Source organism: Pteropus vampyrus, unplaced genomic scaffold, assembly GCF_000151845.1.
Source record: "Pteropus vampyrus isolate Shadow unplaced genomic scaffold, Pvam_2.0 Scaffold1, whole genome shotgun sequence".
Taxonomy (NCBI): Eukaryota; Metazoa; Chordata; class Mammalia; order Chiroptera; family Pteropodidae; genus Pteropus; species Pteropus vampyrus.
The window spans coordinates 24245729-24260986 of NW_011888782.1; the positions used below are offsets into that span (position 1 = coordinate 24245729).

A 15258-nucleotide genomic window follows, 5' to 3' on the forward strand; every position below is an offset into this window, starting at 1 on the left:
TTCATTTAGTCATTGTTAAAATGTCTGGACTTTTATGCCCACAACTTTCTATTTCTTTCTAAAAATTTATTTATTACAGATTATATTGTCTTTTGATAAACTGTTTAACAAGGCTTGTATGTGTTATCAGTGTTGCCTCATGGTTAAGCCATATGACAACCCCCATCAGCAACCAACACTTATGGGAAAGGAAGTAAAAAAAATGCTCTTATTTTTAGATCTATAAAGACATCTGATTGCACTTAAGTTCACTTGCCAGAATGGCCAGAAGAGATATGTAATCATACCTGACAGCCTTCATCATCATCTAAATGTACCAGAAAGTGAACTTCTTGTAAGATTTTCATCCATGTACTGTTACTAAATTTGAACACTTCTGAAAGGATTAGTTTAGCAAAAACAGCTTTGGGGAATCCCAAATTTCCTGTTCCAATCATGGGAAATGTGATTGATGAGAAAGATAGTTGTTCTGCAGTTGTCAAACATTTTTTGATTATATTTGCCATGATCTGAAATGTACAAAATACATTTACATAAGTTAGGGCTCAAGCTGGTAGAAAACAGAAAGAACTGTGGCTCCAGCGACGATGACTAGGCCCTCTCTGTTATCTTTGGCTTTGTCAGGGCCTGGGAAGTCAGAAAGGGAAACCAAGAAGAGGGAGAGGACTTTCCAAAAGACTTTCCATGATTCAAATTCATGCAGAAGGGGAGGGTTCAACAGCAGGGGAATGCTTACATAAACAATGGTGTCTCCATTGAAAGCAAAGTTCATGAAAAGTTTTAAACAACATGGGAAATGTTATATTAAGTAAAAAAAAATCCAGGTCGAAAAATGTTTGGAAGGAAATCTCAACTAAGAAATAAATATGCATAAAATTGACTTGAAGGAAATACAGTAAAATGTTAACCAAAGTTATCTCTAGGTAGCTAGATTATAATTTTTATTTCTACTTTTGTAGTTTCTGTATTTTATGTGATATACATATATTACTTTTATATTCTAAAAAATAAATAAATAAAGTTGGGAGTAGAGGTGAGAATTAAAAGGGCACTGACCCTGTTCATTCTTCACCATGGCTCTGGCCACACCTCTTAGTTATATTATAGGATTATTCCACTAATCTTTAGACACCACTCCTGGAGAACCCCAATGATTGTTACTACATTTAAGGGTCAATTATGCTGAAATAACTGGTTGTAAGGGACTCTTAATGCAAAGTAATAAAGATTTCAATAAATGGGCAGGGTTCAATCAAGCTAGTGTTTTTCAACTTTGTTGTTGGGACTTGTATATGCCTTGAAGAACACTTAACAACATCCCTGGCCTCTACCTCCTAGCTACCAGAAGCAATTGTAATAAGCCAAATGCCTTCTACAGGATAAATTCACTTTGGTTGAGAACCACAGATCTATACCATGCCAGAAGATTACTAAAACTACCAAATGAAGTGGAGAACTAAGGACTTCTTTTACCTGCCAAGAAGACCCAGCTCCATTATTCCAGTCTGGAGCCACAACATGGAGCACAGCTTTACAGTCCAGATTGCAGCCACTTGTCATGAATATGCTACCCACTTCCTCCTCTGTTTCCTCTCTGGTGGCATCTAACTCTTTCTGGAGCATGGGACCAGCTTTCTGCAAAAGAGCCTGAGATAGCGATCCTCCTCCAAGCTGAAGATCCGTGGGAACAGTGTTGACAATGACATCGGCCTTAAGGAAAACAGCAACAATTTGTTAGAGGTTCAATCAATACATAATTATTGGGCATCTATGACTTGCTAAGTATTGTGGAGTAAAGCACAAGATAGATATATTTTGCCGCTCATACTGACCTGTCAGCCCTTCCCTCAAGGAGCTTATAATTTATTGATAGTACTTAGACACCATAATGAGGTGAGTCCCCAAACTTGGAAATTAAAGAAATACATTAGCCACTAGTGTCATGTTAACATGTAATGAGTGAGCAGACCTATGAAAATGAGTGAAACAGACTAGAGACCCAGAGAGACAGAAAAAAGGGAAAGTAGTGAAAGGCAGAGGCAGAAAGAGGAAGATGGTGAGACAGACTGAGACAAAAACACAGAAAGAATGAGATAGACTGAAGAAAAGAAAGAGAATTGCTTTTAGGCTGGCGGGAACTGAAAGTAATTGTTCTGACTTTATTAATATACATAAAGAAAGAATGGAAGCGGTGGGGGCGGTGGGGCGGGGTGAGGGGGGGGACGGGTAAAGCGGGGCGGATCTGGTCATCTCCAAAGGCCTAGACAAAGTAAGGTCGCTGGAGTGAAGGTACTCAGTGTCCATTCAGGCCTGTCCAGGTACATGGAGTTATCCAAAGTCTGTGCTGAGGCCATCTCTTTGGAGAGATGGGGTCATTGCCAGATGTCCATAGATATAAGACATCCAATTCATCTAATTTGATTTATTCCAATTTTGGGTTCAAATTTGGAGCGGAGATGATCTGATACAGTGGATGTTGAGTATTCTGATTCCTCGGGGATTTCTTCCTCGTCGTACATTAAAAGGCGTCTATGTCTCTGGGCCACATTACAGTTTCATTTCTCACTCCGCCAGTAGTTGGCGCAAACTTATCTCTGGGCCTGAGAAGCTCCCGGCGGGGGCAAGAGTGAGCGGGTCTTCCAAAGAAACTAGATCCAGCTCGCTTTCACCTCATTCTCATTTGTGGCCTCACTCTACTTACTGATTCCTACACTGTTCGGGGAAGCAATATATTAACACATAAAAGTAAAATAATCTTAATGTTTAAATCAGTTCAAGATAATCAAAAGAAACTGTGTTAAATATACAATTATTAATTGCTATCAAATTTTTTTAAAAAGTAGGCATCATTTAGATGGACTGTTTAGTAAAATCTTTACAAAGATGATAAGGGATATAACTGGGACAGGTAGAAAGGTGGCGGTAAGGTGTTCTAGGTGGCTGAACATCTAAGAAAACAGAATTGGGAAAGGTCAGCGAGTCTTCCGATTTAGCTAAAGGGGAGTTTCAATAGTGAGAGACAGGGCTGGAAAGAGATTTGGGGCCAGATGACAGAGGACTGCGAAAATCCACATTTTTATAAACTTTATCCTATAAGCAATAGGAAACGCCTGATAAAACAATGTTTTTGCAATATGAATTAAACAGCAATGTAGAGGACAGACTGGAGAGTGAAAGACTAAAGATAAGGAGGCGAGGCTAAGAGGCGACTTGGGGGCGCTGAAACAAAAGTTGAAATGGCAGGTACATGAGATGTTGTAAAAGGAGGCTTGAGAACTAATTCGACAGGAAAAGGAATTCAGAGAAGAAAGAGTTTAAGAGGATTCCAAAGTTTATATAGCATAATCAAAAGGTGGGAATAGGTACCCTGACATGAGTCAGAGAGAATTTAATAATCAACAGACTATGTAAAGACCTCGGTTTCCTTGTCTATAAGATAAGGGTAAGTATTATCTATCTCAATTAGATTGTAGTACTAATTTAAAGTGGTAGTAAAATTTGTAGTAAAATTTAAAGTGGTCTATCATAAGTGGATAATGATAACAGCTATCATTTTCTATCTTTACTATGTGCCAAGAAGGTGCTAAGTGCTTTATATATGAATTATATTATTACAACCTCATGACAACTTTAATATCATCATCATCTATATTTATAAATAAGGACATTGAGGCATAAGAGAGTTGTTGACCAAATTCGGTGGCTGGTCAATGGTAGAGTGGTCTTTGAACCCTGCCAGAACTGGCTTTAGAGTTGGTCTGTGTAAACACTACACTATGTTTACTCCTAGAGTGAAAAAGAAACTTACTGTACTTTTAGGTCATCCAGTTCTTTTCTGGTCCGATTATATTCACCATCAATTTCATAACAGTCAGCTACAGAGCTCATTATTACTGGTAGCTGTGGCAATTACATTTCTCAATGCAAATTAAATAATTCTAATTCCAGTTTTACAAATAAGTCTCTCGAGTTTGATTAGTGTTAGGTCGAGTCTGGATAAAATGAGAAGATTCAACTTCTCAACCTGCAGATCTGAGTACAAGGTCCTGAACCCATATGACAAAGGAGTCTAAGGACTCTTTATTCTAGAGAACATGGAGAAACTCACTGCCTTCTTTCTGCCATCTCATTAGTAGCAACAAAAGCAAAGACTATTTCCAGTAGCTCATAATTCATAAGAGTCTCCAAATTTCTCAGAAGTATTCTCTTTCCGTTAGTCTTAAATGTGTGCCATCTGAAGATAAATAGCACGTGTAAAATGGTGGGGGCTATAGAATTCTAAAGAAGACTCCAATTCAGTAATTCTCAATCCTACCTGTATATCAGAATCACCTGGAATGCTTTCAGAAACTACTGACACCTAGACCACACACCTGACCAAATAAAATCAGGATCTCTAGTGGTGGGGCCTGGGCATCGATATTTTTTAAAGTTTCCCAGATGATTCTGATGTGCAGCCAGGATCGAGTTTCATGGATGTCAATTACAGACAGAATAAAGGGCCTGCATCTCCAGCTCTCTGGTGATTCCAAGGAAAAGTAAGCAATAGAAGGAAAGGGGCAGGCCAGAGCCAAGCTAAACGTTTAGCACCTGCACTGATAACCTTTCTTCCTCCTCATTCTGCCTGTGTCCCAGAAAGTGCTCAGGCAGGAGCAAAAGGGTGTATTTGTAAAGGGTGATATTATAATGTGATATATATATATCTTCCATAATGCTGATGGAACAGGACAGGAAAGCAAAACTGGATTGAGAGTAGGTCAAGATAAATTATAGAGAAATAAAAGAGGTGGATTAGTACAACCTTGTTTGTGGTTAAACTTGGATCTCTCCATGTGAGTACACGTGGAAGAATGTAGCAGATGGTAAGTATAGCCCTGCATGAACCTCAGGTAGGTTTAACGTCTCAAATTTATATGATTTTAATCACTGATATGAAATCACAGAACCAGTTAATTAGACCCCATTGTTTCTCTGCAGTTTTACTAAATTGCACCACTTACACAGAAATATAAAACATCTCCACTTATCAACATGAGGTTCAGACCTTCTTTGGTTTGAGTTGAGGCTAGAACATTTCTGTTTGAAAGACCATCTTTCCAGCTGACTTGGTCTCCTGACTGTGAAGAAAACAGTAAAAAATATTACCAGGCAATGCTATCTGAAGACTTTCTTCATAGATATTTAAACAGAAAATAACTATTAGATTTCACAGATCTCTTTAACTCAACTTATAACCAACTCTAACATTCAAAAGCAAATAATTTATTTTCACAATGTTTGAGTATCGATTATATTTAATAACCCAAATGCCAATGAGCTCTTTTACTTATCCCTCCAAGAATCTTAGCTTAGCAGACCCTGTCCATATCCCCTGGCTTTTATTATTTAAGGGCAACCTGGTAATATTTCCAACTCTATTTCTTGCCTGAAGACTTTCTGTACGTAGTGCCAAAGGTTGCTTTGCTTGTCAGTGTAGCAGAGAGGAAGTGCAGGTAAATGAAGCCACCCTCCCTCCCCTCCAAGCCCTCATCCAATGATTGACAGGAGCTGGTGTAAACCACCCCAGCAAACTTGCCTCCCAGATGCACTCTGAGTTTCCCCAGTGGGATTAAGTGGTAACTGATTTGGTAACACACCCCTACCAGTGTCTTTTACTTCCCTATTTAGATCACTTGCACTTGAATCTGTCTCAGGTCCTCTTCCGGAAGAATCCACACTAAGACACACCCCTGAATTCTCCACAATAATGCATTTGCTGTTTGACTAGTAATCAGTCATGGAATTTTAGAATTTAAGGCATCATTTCACATCATCCAGCACAGAAATTTATTTCTCCTAAAAAAGAAACTAGTGTGCAAAGACATGAAGCCATTTGCTTAAAGTCAAACTACTAGCTAATGAAGGACACAATACTTAAATCTGATCTGCATAGAAGAGGAACCCATCTACCTGATGGTATTCACACACTTAAAAATGGTAAAAACATGGCACATCACCCCCCCACACCTGTGACAGACATTATTCACTGATATCAGCACTCTTTCAATCAACTCAGATACAGTCTCAGAATCTTTCTCAACACAGAGCTCAAGGCAACAACTATCATTTGATCAATGATAACCCATGAAGTGAAACGTATTTTCCATGTCCTATCTAACCAAAAAGGATATGAATTTTCTTTGGTTAAACTAGTCTTAGAGAATTTTTCACTCTACTTTCCGTAACAAACAGAAAACTCCAGAGGGTCTAGGAATGGGCTTCTTGATCAATTTTTTTCACTTGCTCAGGAATTTCATTCTTCACTTTGTACTCTCCTGCATGTGGTCTGGTACGTGTGGGGAAAGCATTTTCAATGACCTCTTTCTCTGAAAATTCCTTGGGTCTAGACTCTTTCAAAGCACTGATGTGAAGACTAGAAAACCTTCCAAAAGAACCAGATATATTCTCTGTCAAATTTTGTTTTTCCTTTTCAATGTTAGGTTGGTGTCTTTAACAGTGTTATAATTTTTTTACGTCCCATAAATGACCTATTATTAAAACCAGCTTCTTGAACATATTGACTCAAAATCCTATCATCCTCTAAGATGTTTTTTATGTCCTCCCATACTGCTAGCTTCACATTCAACTTGGTGACTTAATATTTAGACACTATATGAGAAGTTTTTAGAAACATCTTCTCTCCGGGTCTTGATGACATTGACCTTTGTTTTTCCTTGAGTGAGTTAGGTAGCCGCAGACTTGACTGTTACCTTCCAGCCCCTTACAGCTGACTTGGGGCCATATTATCTTAAAGCGGCCCTTCTCCTTTTATAATTTAGCATTCCAATTGGCTAATGCTTTCTCTGCAAGATTCTTCCGTATGAGACGATTCAACACCACCAGGAATGATGCTATCAACTTTCTCAGGCTTCTCCCTTCTATACAAGACTATGTCCAAAGACACATAATAGGGAAACACAGAGATGGGCCTTTCATCGAAGACAAAGCTTTTTGGTCAAGTAGGTGTCCATCACTAAAAAACAAAAAATAAAATATAAAATGTAGATATCATTCGGATAAATCTTTGGCACAGAAAAAATCCTGATATTAATGAGACTGAAATACGGTGTGTCTACCTAAAACGGTACCACTGTCAAGCAGCTCAATGAAAGATGTGCCCTTCGTGATCGCACTGGAGCTGATCCTCACCTAATGAACAGGTCTATTCCATTCATGTTTACTTTGCAGTGAAGTTTTGTAAATTTAATCTGATTTTTCCGTTGACTTTCATTATAATATTGGAGAGGTGATTTTTTTTTTTTCTGAAAAAATCTGGCCCTTAGAGATTCAATAGATACAAACAATAATGCACGAGCAATTCAAAACAAACTATTAGAAGTAAAGCCGGCACCATTTTATTTATTTATTTATTTTTTGCCAACACCATTTTTAAAGGAATAGTTATATAGTCAAAATTATTAAAAACCAACCATGTGCTATAATCAAAAGAGGTCATAAAATTAGGTCAGATTCTCTAGAAGCAGAGCCTAGGAGAAGGATTCAAGTGCTATGATTTATTAAAGTTGTGCTCTCAGGAGAAACATGTAGAAAGTGAGAGATGAAGGTAGAGAATGTGGTTTAGCTTAAGTCTAGCTTCTGCCTGATCCTGCAAGGAGCTCTGGAATATATAAATTGCATCACAGTATTGTCCTAACTTTGAGATAAGGGAGCTGGGATCTTGTATCTCTATACCAGTCAGTTTTTGTCTATGGGCCATCCTAGTTTGGAGATGAATGTAAACTCCCAGGCACCTCCAGTTTCCAGACATTCAGTCTCCCAAAGATAATCCTCTAGAGAAGGTTGTGAGTCCTTCACAGTAAGACATACAGCAGTAGCATTATAAGTGCACCTAATAAATAAAAGAGACCCCAGGGCATCTGGGAGAGACACCAAAGGAAAGAAAGAGCACTTATGAAAGTCCAAAGAATAACTGCATAAGTTTGAGAGAAAGAGAATGTGATTTAGTGGTGAAATCATGTGAAAACATCTAAGAGATTTTGGTTGACAGTAAACTCAGTATAAAGCAAAAGTGATGTAGCTGTGTTTGAAGGGGGAAAACGGTCACTAAATGTTGGCAAGGATGTGGAGCAACAAGAACTCTCATTCATTGCTCGGGGAATGCGAAATGGTACAGCCACCTTGAGAGAAAAAACTAAGTATATTCTTACAAAACTAAATATACTCTTACCATATGATCCAGCATTTGCTTTCCTTGATATTTACCCAAGTGAGCTGAAAACTTAACATTTACAGAAAACCTGCACATGAATGTTTATAGCAGCAATATAGCTTTATTCATAATAACCAAAATTTGGCAGCAAGCAAGATGTCCTTCAATAAGCAAATGGATAAATAATTGTAGTACTTCCAAAAAATAGAATATTATTCAGAGATAAAAAAGAAATGAGCTATGAAGCTACGAAAAGGCAGGGAGGAAATTTGAATGCCTATTGCTAAGTGAAGGAGCCAGTCTGAAAAGCTACATTTTGCATGACTCTAACTATATGACATTCTGAAAAAAGGCAAATCTATGGAGACAGTACAAATATCAGTGGCTGCCAAGGGCCTGGAGGAGGGAGGGAGCAATGAATAGGTGGAACACAGAGTATTTTTAGGCACTGAAATTATTCTGCATGAAACTGTAATTATAGACACAGAACATTACACATTTGGCTTAACATATAGAACCATATGACACAAAAAATGAACTCCAATGTAATGGACTTTAGTTAATAATAATGTATCAATACTTATCATCAGTTGTAACGAATATACTATAATAATGCAAAACGTTAATATTAGAGAAAACTGGGGTAAGGGGGAATTCTCTTTACTTTCTGCTCAATTTTTCTGTAAACATAAAAGTGCTCTAAAAATAAAATCCATTCATTAGAAAAAATATAATGATGAGATCTGGGGCTATAAGAGCAACATAGCAACAAGAATGTGCATGATGAAAACCCTATTCTACTTTTCATTGGTGAAAACAGGCAACCACTAGAGTATTGTGCTTAGTTCAAGGTGCCAAACTTTGCAAAGGGATTACTTACTATGTTCAGAAGAGGGAAACCAATGCTGTAAAAGGACTCTACACCACATTACATGAGAATACATAAAAGGAAATAAGTATATTAATCTTGCAGAAATAGAGATAATGGGTGAGGTGGGATGCAGAAAGCAAGATATGATAGTCGTTCTTAAAACAGTTGAAGGGCTGTCTTATAAAGCAGTGGTCTCCAACCTTTTCAGCACCGGGGACCAGTGTTCCTACGAGAATCTAATGCCTGATGACATGAGGTGGAGCTAATGAGGTGATGCTAGCTCTGTGGAGCAGCTGCAAATACAGTTGATGCTTTGCTTGCTTGCCCACAGCTCACTCACTTCCTGCTGTGTGGCCAGGTTCCTAACAAGCCACAGACAAGTACCAGTCCGCAGACACAGGGGTTGGGGACCCCTGTTATAAAGGAGTTATTTCTACAATTCTAAAAGGAAGAACAAGAATTGATAGGTAGAACTGCACTAAAATATATTTGGGCTTAGTATAATGCTATTTTTCAAAAAATAATTAGAACTGTCCTAAGGAGAAGAACATTTATTCTTAACTGAATTTGCTAGCCTATTTTCAAATACATTTACCCAGTAGAAATAGCTTATTACAGTATTCTTATGTCAGAGGTGATAACAATATCAGAATGAAGGACACTGAACTATTTCAACATCATTTAATAATGGCTCTTATCCTTGTATCAGCTGAGACATATAGCTGTCTAAAACACCATTCATATCTATTCTGATCAAGTTAATAACTGTGCTTTCCAATTTTTTCTAATTTGATAATTGTAATAGCTTTATTTATTGAATATCTGTTATGTGTCAAATGTTTCACAAATATTTTACAAATATTATCCTATTTAATTTAACTTTCACAATGACCCTGTGAGATAGATTTTTATCTCCACTTTTTAAATGAAGAAACAGAGGATCAGAAAGTAACTTTGTCATTGCTATCCAGCTAGTAAATTCTATAAGAATTTAAATATTTACTTTTGGGACTCTAAAGGCCAGTGGTGCTCTCGAATTTCTATATAGAAGTCTTAGGTGTGACGATCTGGCTAGAAGTAGGGGGTGATGAAGGGAGTTTGTCTTGGAGCTATATTTTCTTGGACTGTGTAAGTAAAATGGTGCCCAGTGATCCCTACCTCTTGGTAATCACGAGTTTGTATAGTCTTCTTCCATACTGTATCAAGATTGGTTTGTATAACCACTAGTATATGGCAGAAGTGAGGTTATGCAACTTCTGAGGCTAGGGTTACGAAAGTACTACAGCCCTCACTCCCGCCCCATTCCCTCTCTTCCTCAGATAACTCACTCTGGGGAAAGCCAGCTGCCATGTCATGAACAGTCCTACAGAGAAGCTCTCGTGGCAAGCAAATGACATCTCCGGCAGCAGCCATGTGAGTGAGCTTAGAAGCAGACTCTTCCCCGATCAAGCCTTCAGATGACTGTCGCCCCAGCTAACATGTTGATAGCAACCTCATGAGAGACCTTGAGCCAGAATCACCCAATTAAGCTGCTCCAAAATTCCTGACCCACAGAAAGTATGAAATAATAAATGTTTGTTATGTAAAGCTATTAAGTTTTGGGGTCATTTGGTATGCAACAATAGAAAGCTAATACAGATTATATGCTTATTTAGAATGGCTTGAAGAGGCAGGCTGGCAGAGATAGTGGGGAATAAAGTTGCAATCCCTACCCGCTAACCCTTTGTGTCAAAGTCATTGCTGAAAGCCAATCTCTAATCACTATGTCAGTGATATGAATTTTAAAAGTCCTAACAAAAATTTGTTATATGTGTGTGTGTATGCATATATATAAATAGAATAGAAAACAGTACATCAGTTCCTTAGCAAGAAATGCATATGTTGCAACAAAACTTTGTTTTCAAATTGCAATGTATGTTTTTGTTTTCATACAAAGTATGGGTTAGGATAAAAAATATATATTTTTTATGGTGCACTGTGATTAAAAAAAGAATTTATAAAATGCTCTCTGTATTGCACTCTATAACATTCTGCCTCCCAAATTGGGTTTTTTTTTTCACTTCACTAATGGCCGGAGTGCAGACTGAGGCTCTTAGCCAACCTAACTTGCACATGTCATCTCCAGAAACACTCAATGTGCTTAAACATTAACCATTTACCAGAGTATAACCACAACAAACTGTTTTTTAAAAAGTCTCTCCAAATATCAACAGTAGCATTAATGACTAGGTGACAAGTTAAATTTTACTACTCTGAATGCAGATGTCAACTTCCACCTATCCTACATTGCCATTATCAGTGACCTCCATTTGAGATTATTTTGGGAACGTGGATCAATGGTTACCTCTTCAAATGAAATTGAGTACGTGCGGCCACGTTGTAAGCTGATAATAGTAATAATGATTGTAATACAATATTGTTTCCTAAATCTAATTCCTCTCTATCCCCCTACTAACTTCACTATATCTTGGTCTCTATTTGCACATGAAATTATCATAAAAATAAAGTCCTATGACTATTAAAACTCACCGGAAATTTGAAGACGCATGCACAATGATTAAGAAAATATACTCGGAAGTCAGAATGTCTAATTTGAAATTCTGACTCAAATACTTATTAGCTGTGTGACTGTGATCAAGTCATTTAATTCCCTCTAAGCCCAGATTTCTTCACCCGTAAAATGCAGACAATAATAGCACCTATCTCATAGTGCTGTATGTTATGAGGTAAAGTAAGAACTTGGCATAGTGCCTTGCATAGAGCAAGAACTTGATAAATGTTACCTATTAGCAGTACCAGAAGTAATAATACATATTTCCTCGCAATTCTCTCACTGGAAGTTAGAAATAACACATAACACAACTCTTAAAGAAGACCCATGTGGGATGCTTGGACTCTCAAAGAGGATACAATCACAACTTGCAAATAAACAGTTAAAAGCTATTGTCTGTCTTACCAATATTTCTGAGAAAAGCGATGACAGCAACTTTAGTACTGGATATTACTTCCACCCTGAAGTCCACGTTGGCTTCTGACAGGCCACTGATCGATTCCAAAAGCCTATTCTCTGTCATGGTGTCTTGGATATTATAAAATGCAACCAACACGGAGGCTTTCGAAGGATCTTTTGAAAAGTCATCTATTTCATCCGCTTCTATTTCATCCACTTTATTCACTCTTCTGAAAAGTATTACTTTTGTCCTGAAGTCTTCCAACTTAGCAATTTTTTAGGGAGACAGAACACTTAAGATATTAGTTTTCATATCTGATTTGAGATTTGAAAGGCTTTGATCTTTATATTATTTTCTGATGTTTTAAATACTTTGGAAGAAAACAGATTTCCCTCACTGCCTTATTTTTAAAAATAGTAACTCTTTGGCTAAATGATTATGTGAAGTCAGAGTTACTCACCAAATCACAGGAAAATAAAACTAACACACATGACAGTAAATGATGGTGCTCATCCACTGACATCAATTAATAAAGCTACAACTTGTTACTGAAAAGAAAGATGTTTCTGTTACTACACAATGAAAGGGCAATCTATAGAAATAACCAAAACACAAAAATGCCGCCTATTTACCAAGAAGATTGGGTATAGGTAGACAGTGACAGACATCATAGAAAGAATACAGACTTACGTCCATTTTTCATTGTTTTTAACCCTTGAAAGGGGGCCAATTTTGCTATAAACTGAAAACTGCTCTAAAACATAAGGGTGGTATATGGGAACTCTCTGCATTTTCCACTCAATTTTGCTAGATATTTAAAACTGCTCTAAAAAATAAAGTCGTATTTTAAAAACACATCTTTAAGTAATAATTATAAAACTAATAGTTCTAAATTAAGAATAGGTAATAGGACAAGAAGTAGAAAAGAAATTCCAGAAATAAGCCTTAATCTATCATAAAGTTTAACATATAAAGTATTAAGAGGAATAAAAAAGTGAAGACATGAATCATAATTTAATAAATATTGTTGGAAACATTGGTTTTCATTATGAAGACAATTAGATAGCAATTAATACCTCATAATGAACACCTAAACACAATAATATTAACCCCTGATTGGTTACAAATGTTCACTTTACTCCACAAGTAGTAGAACAAAAGTTTCATATTTATTTAGCTAATTTGTATTAAGGTGAAAATTTTTCAACTAATGAAACAAAATAGAAGATCTACAGATAGTAATTTAAATGGAGACACATAAAACACTAAAACAATGATGAAAATAAAAAGATATCTACCACATAGCAGACGTTCAAGAAATGCAGGCTGATAAATTAAATACAATGGAGCATAAGCTTATCTCCTCACCCAGAGCAGTAAATTGGCAAATTTCTAAAAATTGAACAAGTAGACTTGAACAAATGAAATGGCCACCTTTGTTCTTGCTTCGAACATCTCGACACCATCTCAGATATCAGCTGTCAGTAATTTAATTTATAAATTTAATGCAATGCCAATAAACATTCTAAGTTTTTTTGTTGTTTTTTTGTTTTTGTTTTTGTTTTTTGATGCTGCTCATAAATCAGAAGTCAATAAGGAAAGAAAAGCATATAAGAATAGCTAGGAAAACACTGAGAAGGAAGAGCTCTGTAGGAGGACTAGCCCTGATAATAAAATGTATACCAAAGTCTCTTTGCAACAGATGAATAAATAAGTGGCTGGAAGTTCCAGAAATAGCCAAACTACATAGAAAGTAGTATATGATAAAGGTGGTATCTCAAGTTATTGAGGCAGTGGTAATCTGTTTAATAAATTCAACTAATGAAACAAAATAGAAGATCTACCGATAGTGATTTAAATGGATTCACATAATCGGATGTCGAGACAACTGGATACCCATTTGGAAAAATAAAATAAAATTAGATTCATTCCTTATACCCTACACAAGAATAAACTCCAAATGTATCAGAGTTCTAAATATAAAAAGTAAAGCATTACATATAGAAAAAAAGGCTGGGCAACGATTACCTGAATGTTGGGAAAAGCTTTTAAAACATGACTAAAGTCCAGATGCAATGAAACAAAAATTAGTAAATTTTACTACATAAAAGTAAAAAACGTTTGGATTGGGGGCGGGGAGGGGGGAAGCCACCATAAGCACACTCAAAAGACAAACGACGAATTGAAGGGAAATATTCATAACCCATATCACAGATAAAAGACCAATATTTCTAATTTACAAGAAACTTTTAAAAATTGAGTGGGAAATTCCCAAACATTCTGTGGAAAAAGACGCCCCGCACTCTACTCTCTTCCGTGACAAGTCAGAGTGGTAAGCGCCTCCCTAGAAGAGAAGGTTCTGAAGCACTTGGGGGTCTCTGCGCAGAGAGAGACCTGTGTTGCCGAGAATCGCGCCTGCGCCTGGAGAGTCAGCCTTGGCGCCCCTCCTATCCCCTACCCCTAGCGCCCCTCACCATCCTCCCGGCAGATGAGCGGCAGGAAGCGAGGCGGGCTGCCCGGCTCCTGGTCAACCTCACGCTCCCGGTCGCCGGACCTCTTCAGGCTCTGGAAGTACACCTGCAACTTGTGTTCCAGTTCTTCAGGGGAGGTCAGGGCTCCAGAGCCCCCAGGCCTCTCAGATCAGCAGCGGGGGGCTATTCGCTGCCATCCTCAACTCTGACTGGTCTGCTCGCACTGCCAGCCCGCCCCACCCAACAGGCTTGTGCCTAGACCTTTCGCTTTCATTTCTGTGAAAACTGATTTTGCTGTAGGTTACAGTCTTGAAGTAGCAAACAAGAACTGCCTAGGATTTCTGAAATCCTTTTGGGACAGGTGTTACTGTCAGTCAAATTCTGGGCCAAAGTCCTGGGCTCTAGAGTTCATAGAGTAACGTCCATCGATGGTATCTACAATAGGCATAGCCATAACGGCTTCACAATATTGTTGTGAGGATTAAATGAGATAAAATTTGTAGAGTGCTTGGCATATATTTTAAAAATCAGTATTAGCTCCCCTTTCTCCTGGGCATCCCATTCCTACCTACCCTCACTTTCCCTAAACACTCATCTTCAGAAAAATATGCTGGGTCCTTTTATGCACACTAAGACACGGCTGGAATCAGGTCTAGTCTGACAAGACATTTAATTTAATTCAGCCAATATGTATTGAAGGCCCTTGATATGCCTGGCGTTGTGTTAAGATTACAAAGCTGAATTGGACACAGATGC

The 15258-nt window shown here is 37.6% G+C and overlaps 1 protein-coding gene across 4 annotated transcripts in view; it reads right to left on the bottom strand.

The window, feature by feature from the left end:
- PARP15 (poly(ADP-ribose) polymerase family member 15) overlaps positions 1–14742 on the bottom strand; it is a 35977-nt gene extending 21235 nt beyond the window's left edge. For 2 of the 4 annotated variants that reach the window (XM_023520730.1, XM_023520701.1), the window contains exons 1-4: positions 14506–14741; positions 5001–5117; positions 1474–1710; positions 288–509 (exon numbers count right to left, since the gene is read on the bottom strand). In XM_023520730.1, coding sequence (XP_023376498.1) covers positions 288–509; positions 1474–1710; positions 5001–5117; positions 14506–14508 — 579 coding nt within the window. In that variant the 5' untranslated portion in view covers positions 14509–14741. Of the gene's footprint in view, positions 1–287; positions 510–1473; positions 1711–5000; positions 5118–5659; positions 6320–14505 lie in introns of those variants that run through there. The other 2 variants (XM_011369971.2, XM_023520751.1) reach the window with 2 other exon arrangements.
- Between the last annotated feature and the right edge of the window lie 516 nt (positions 14743–15258).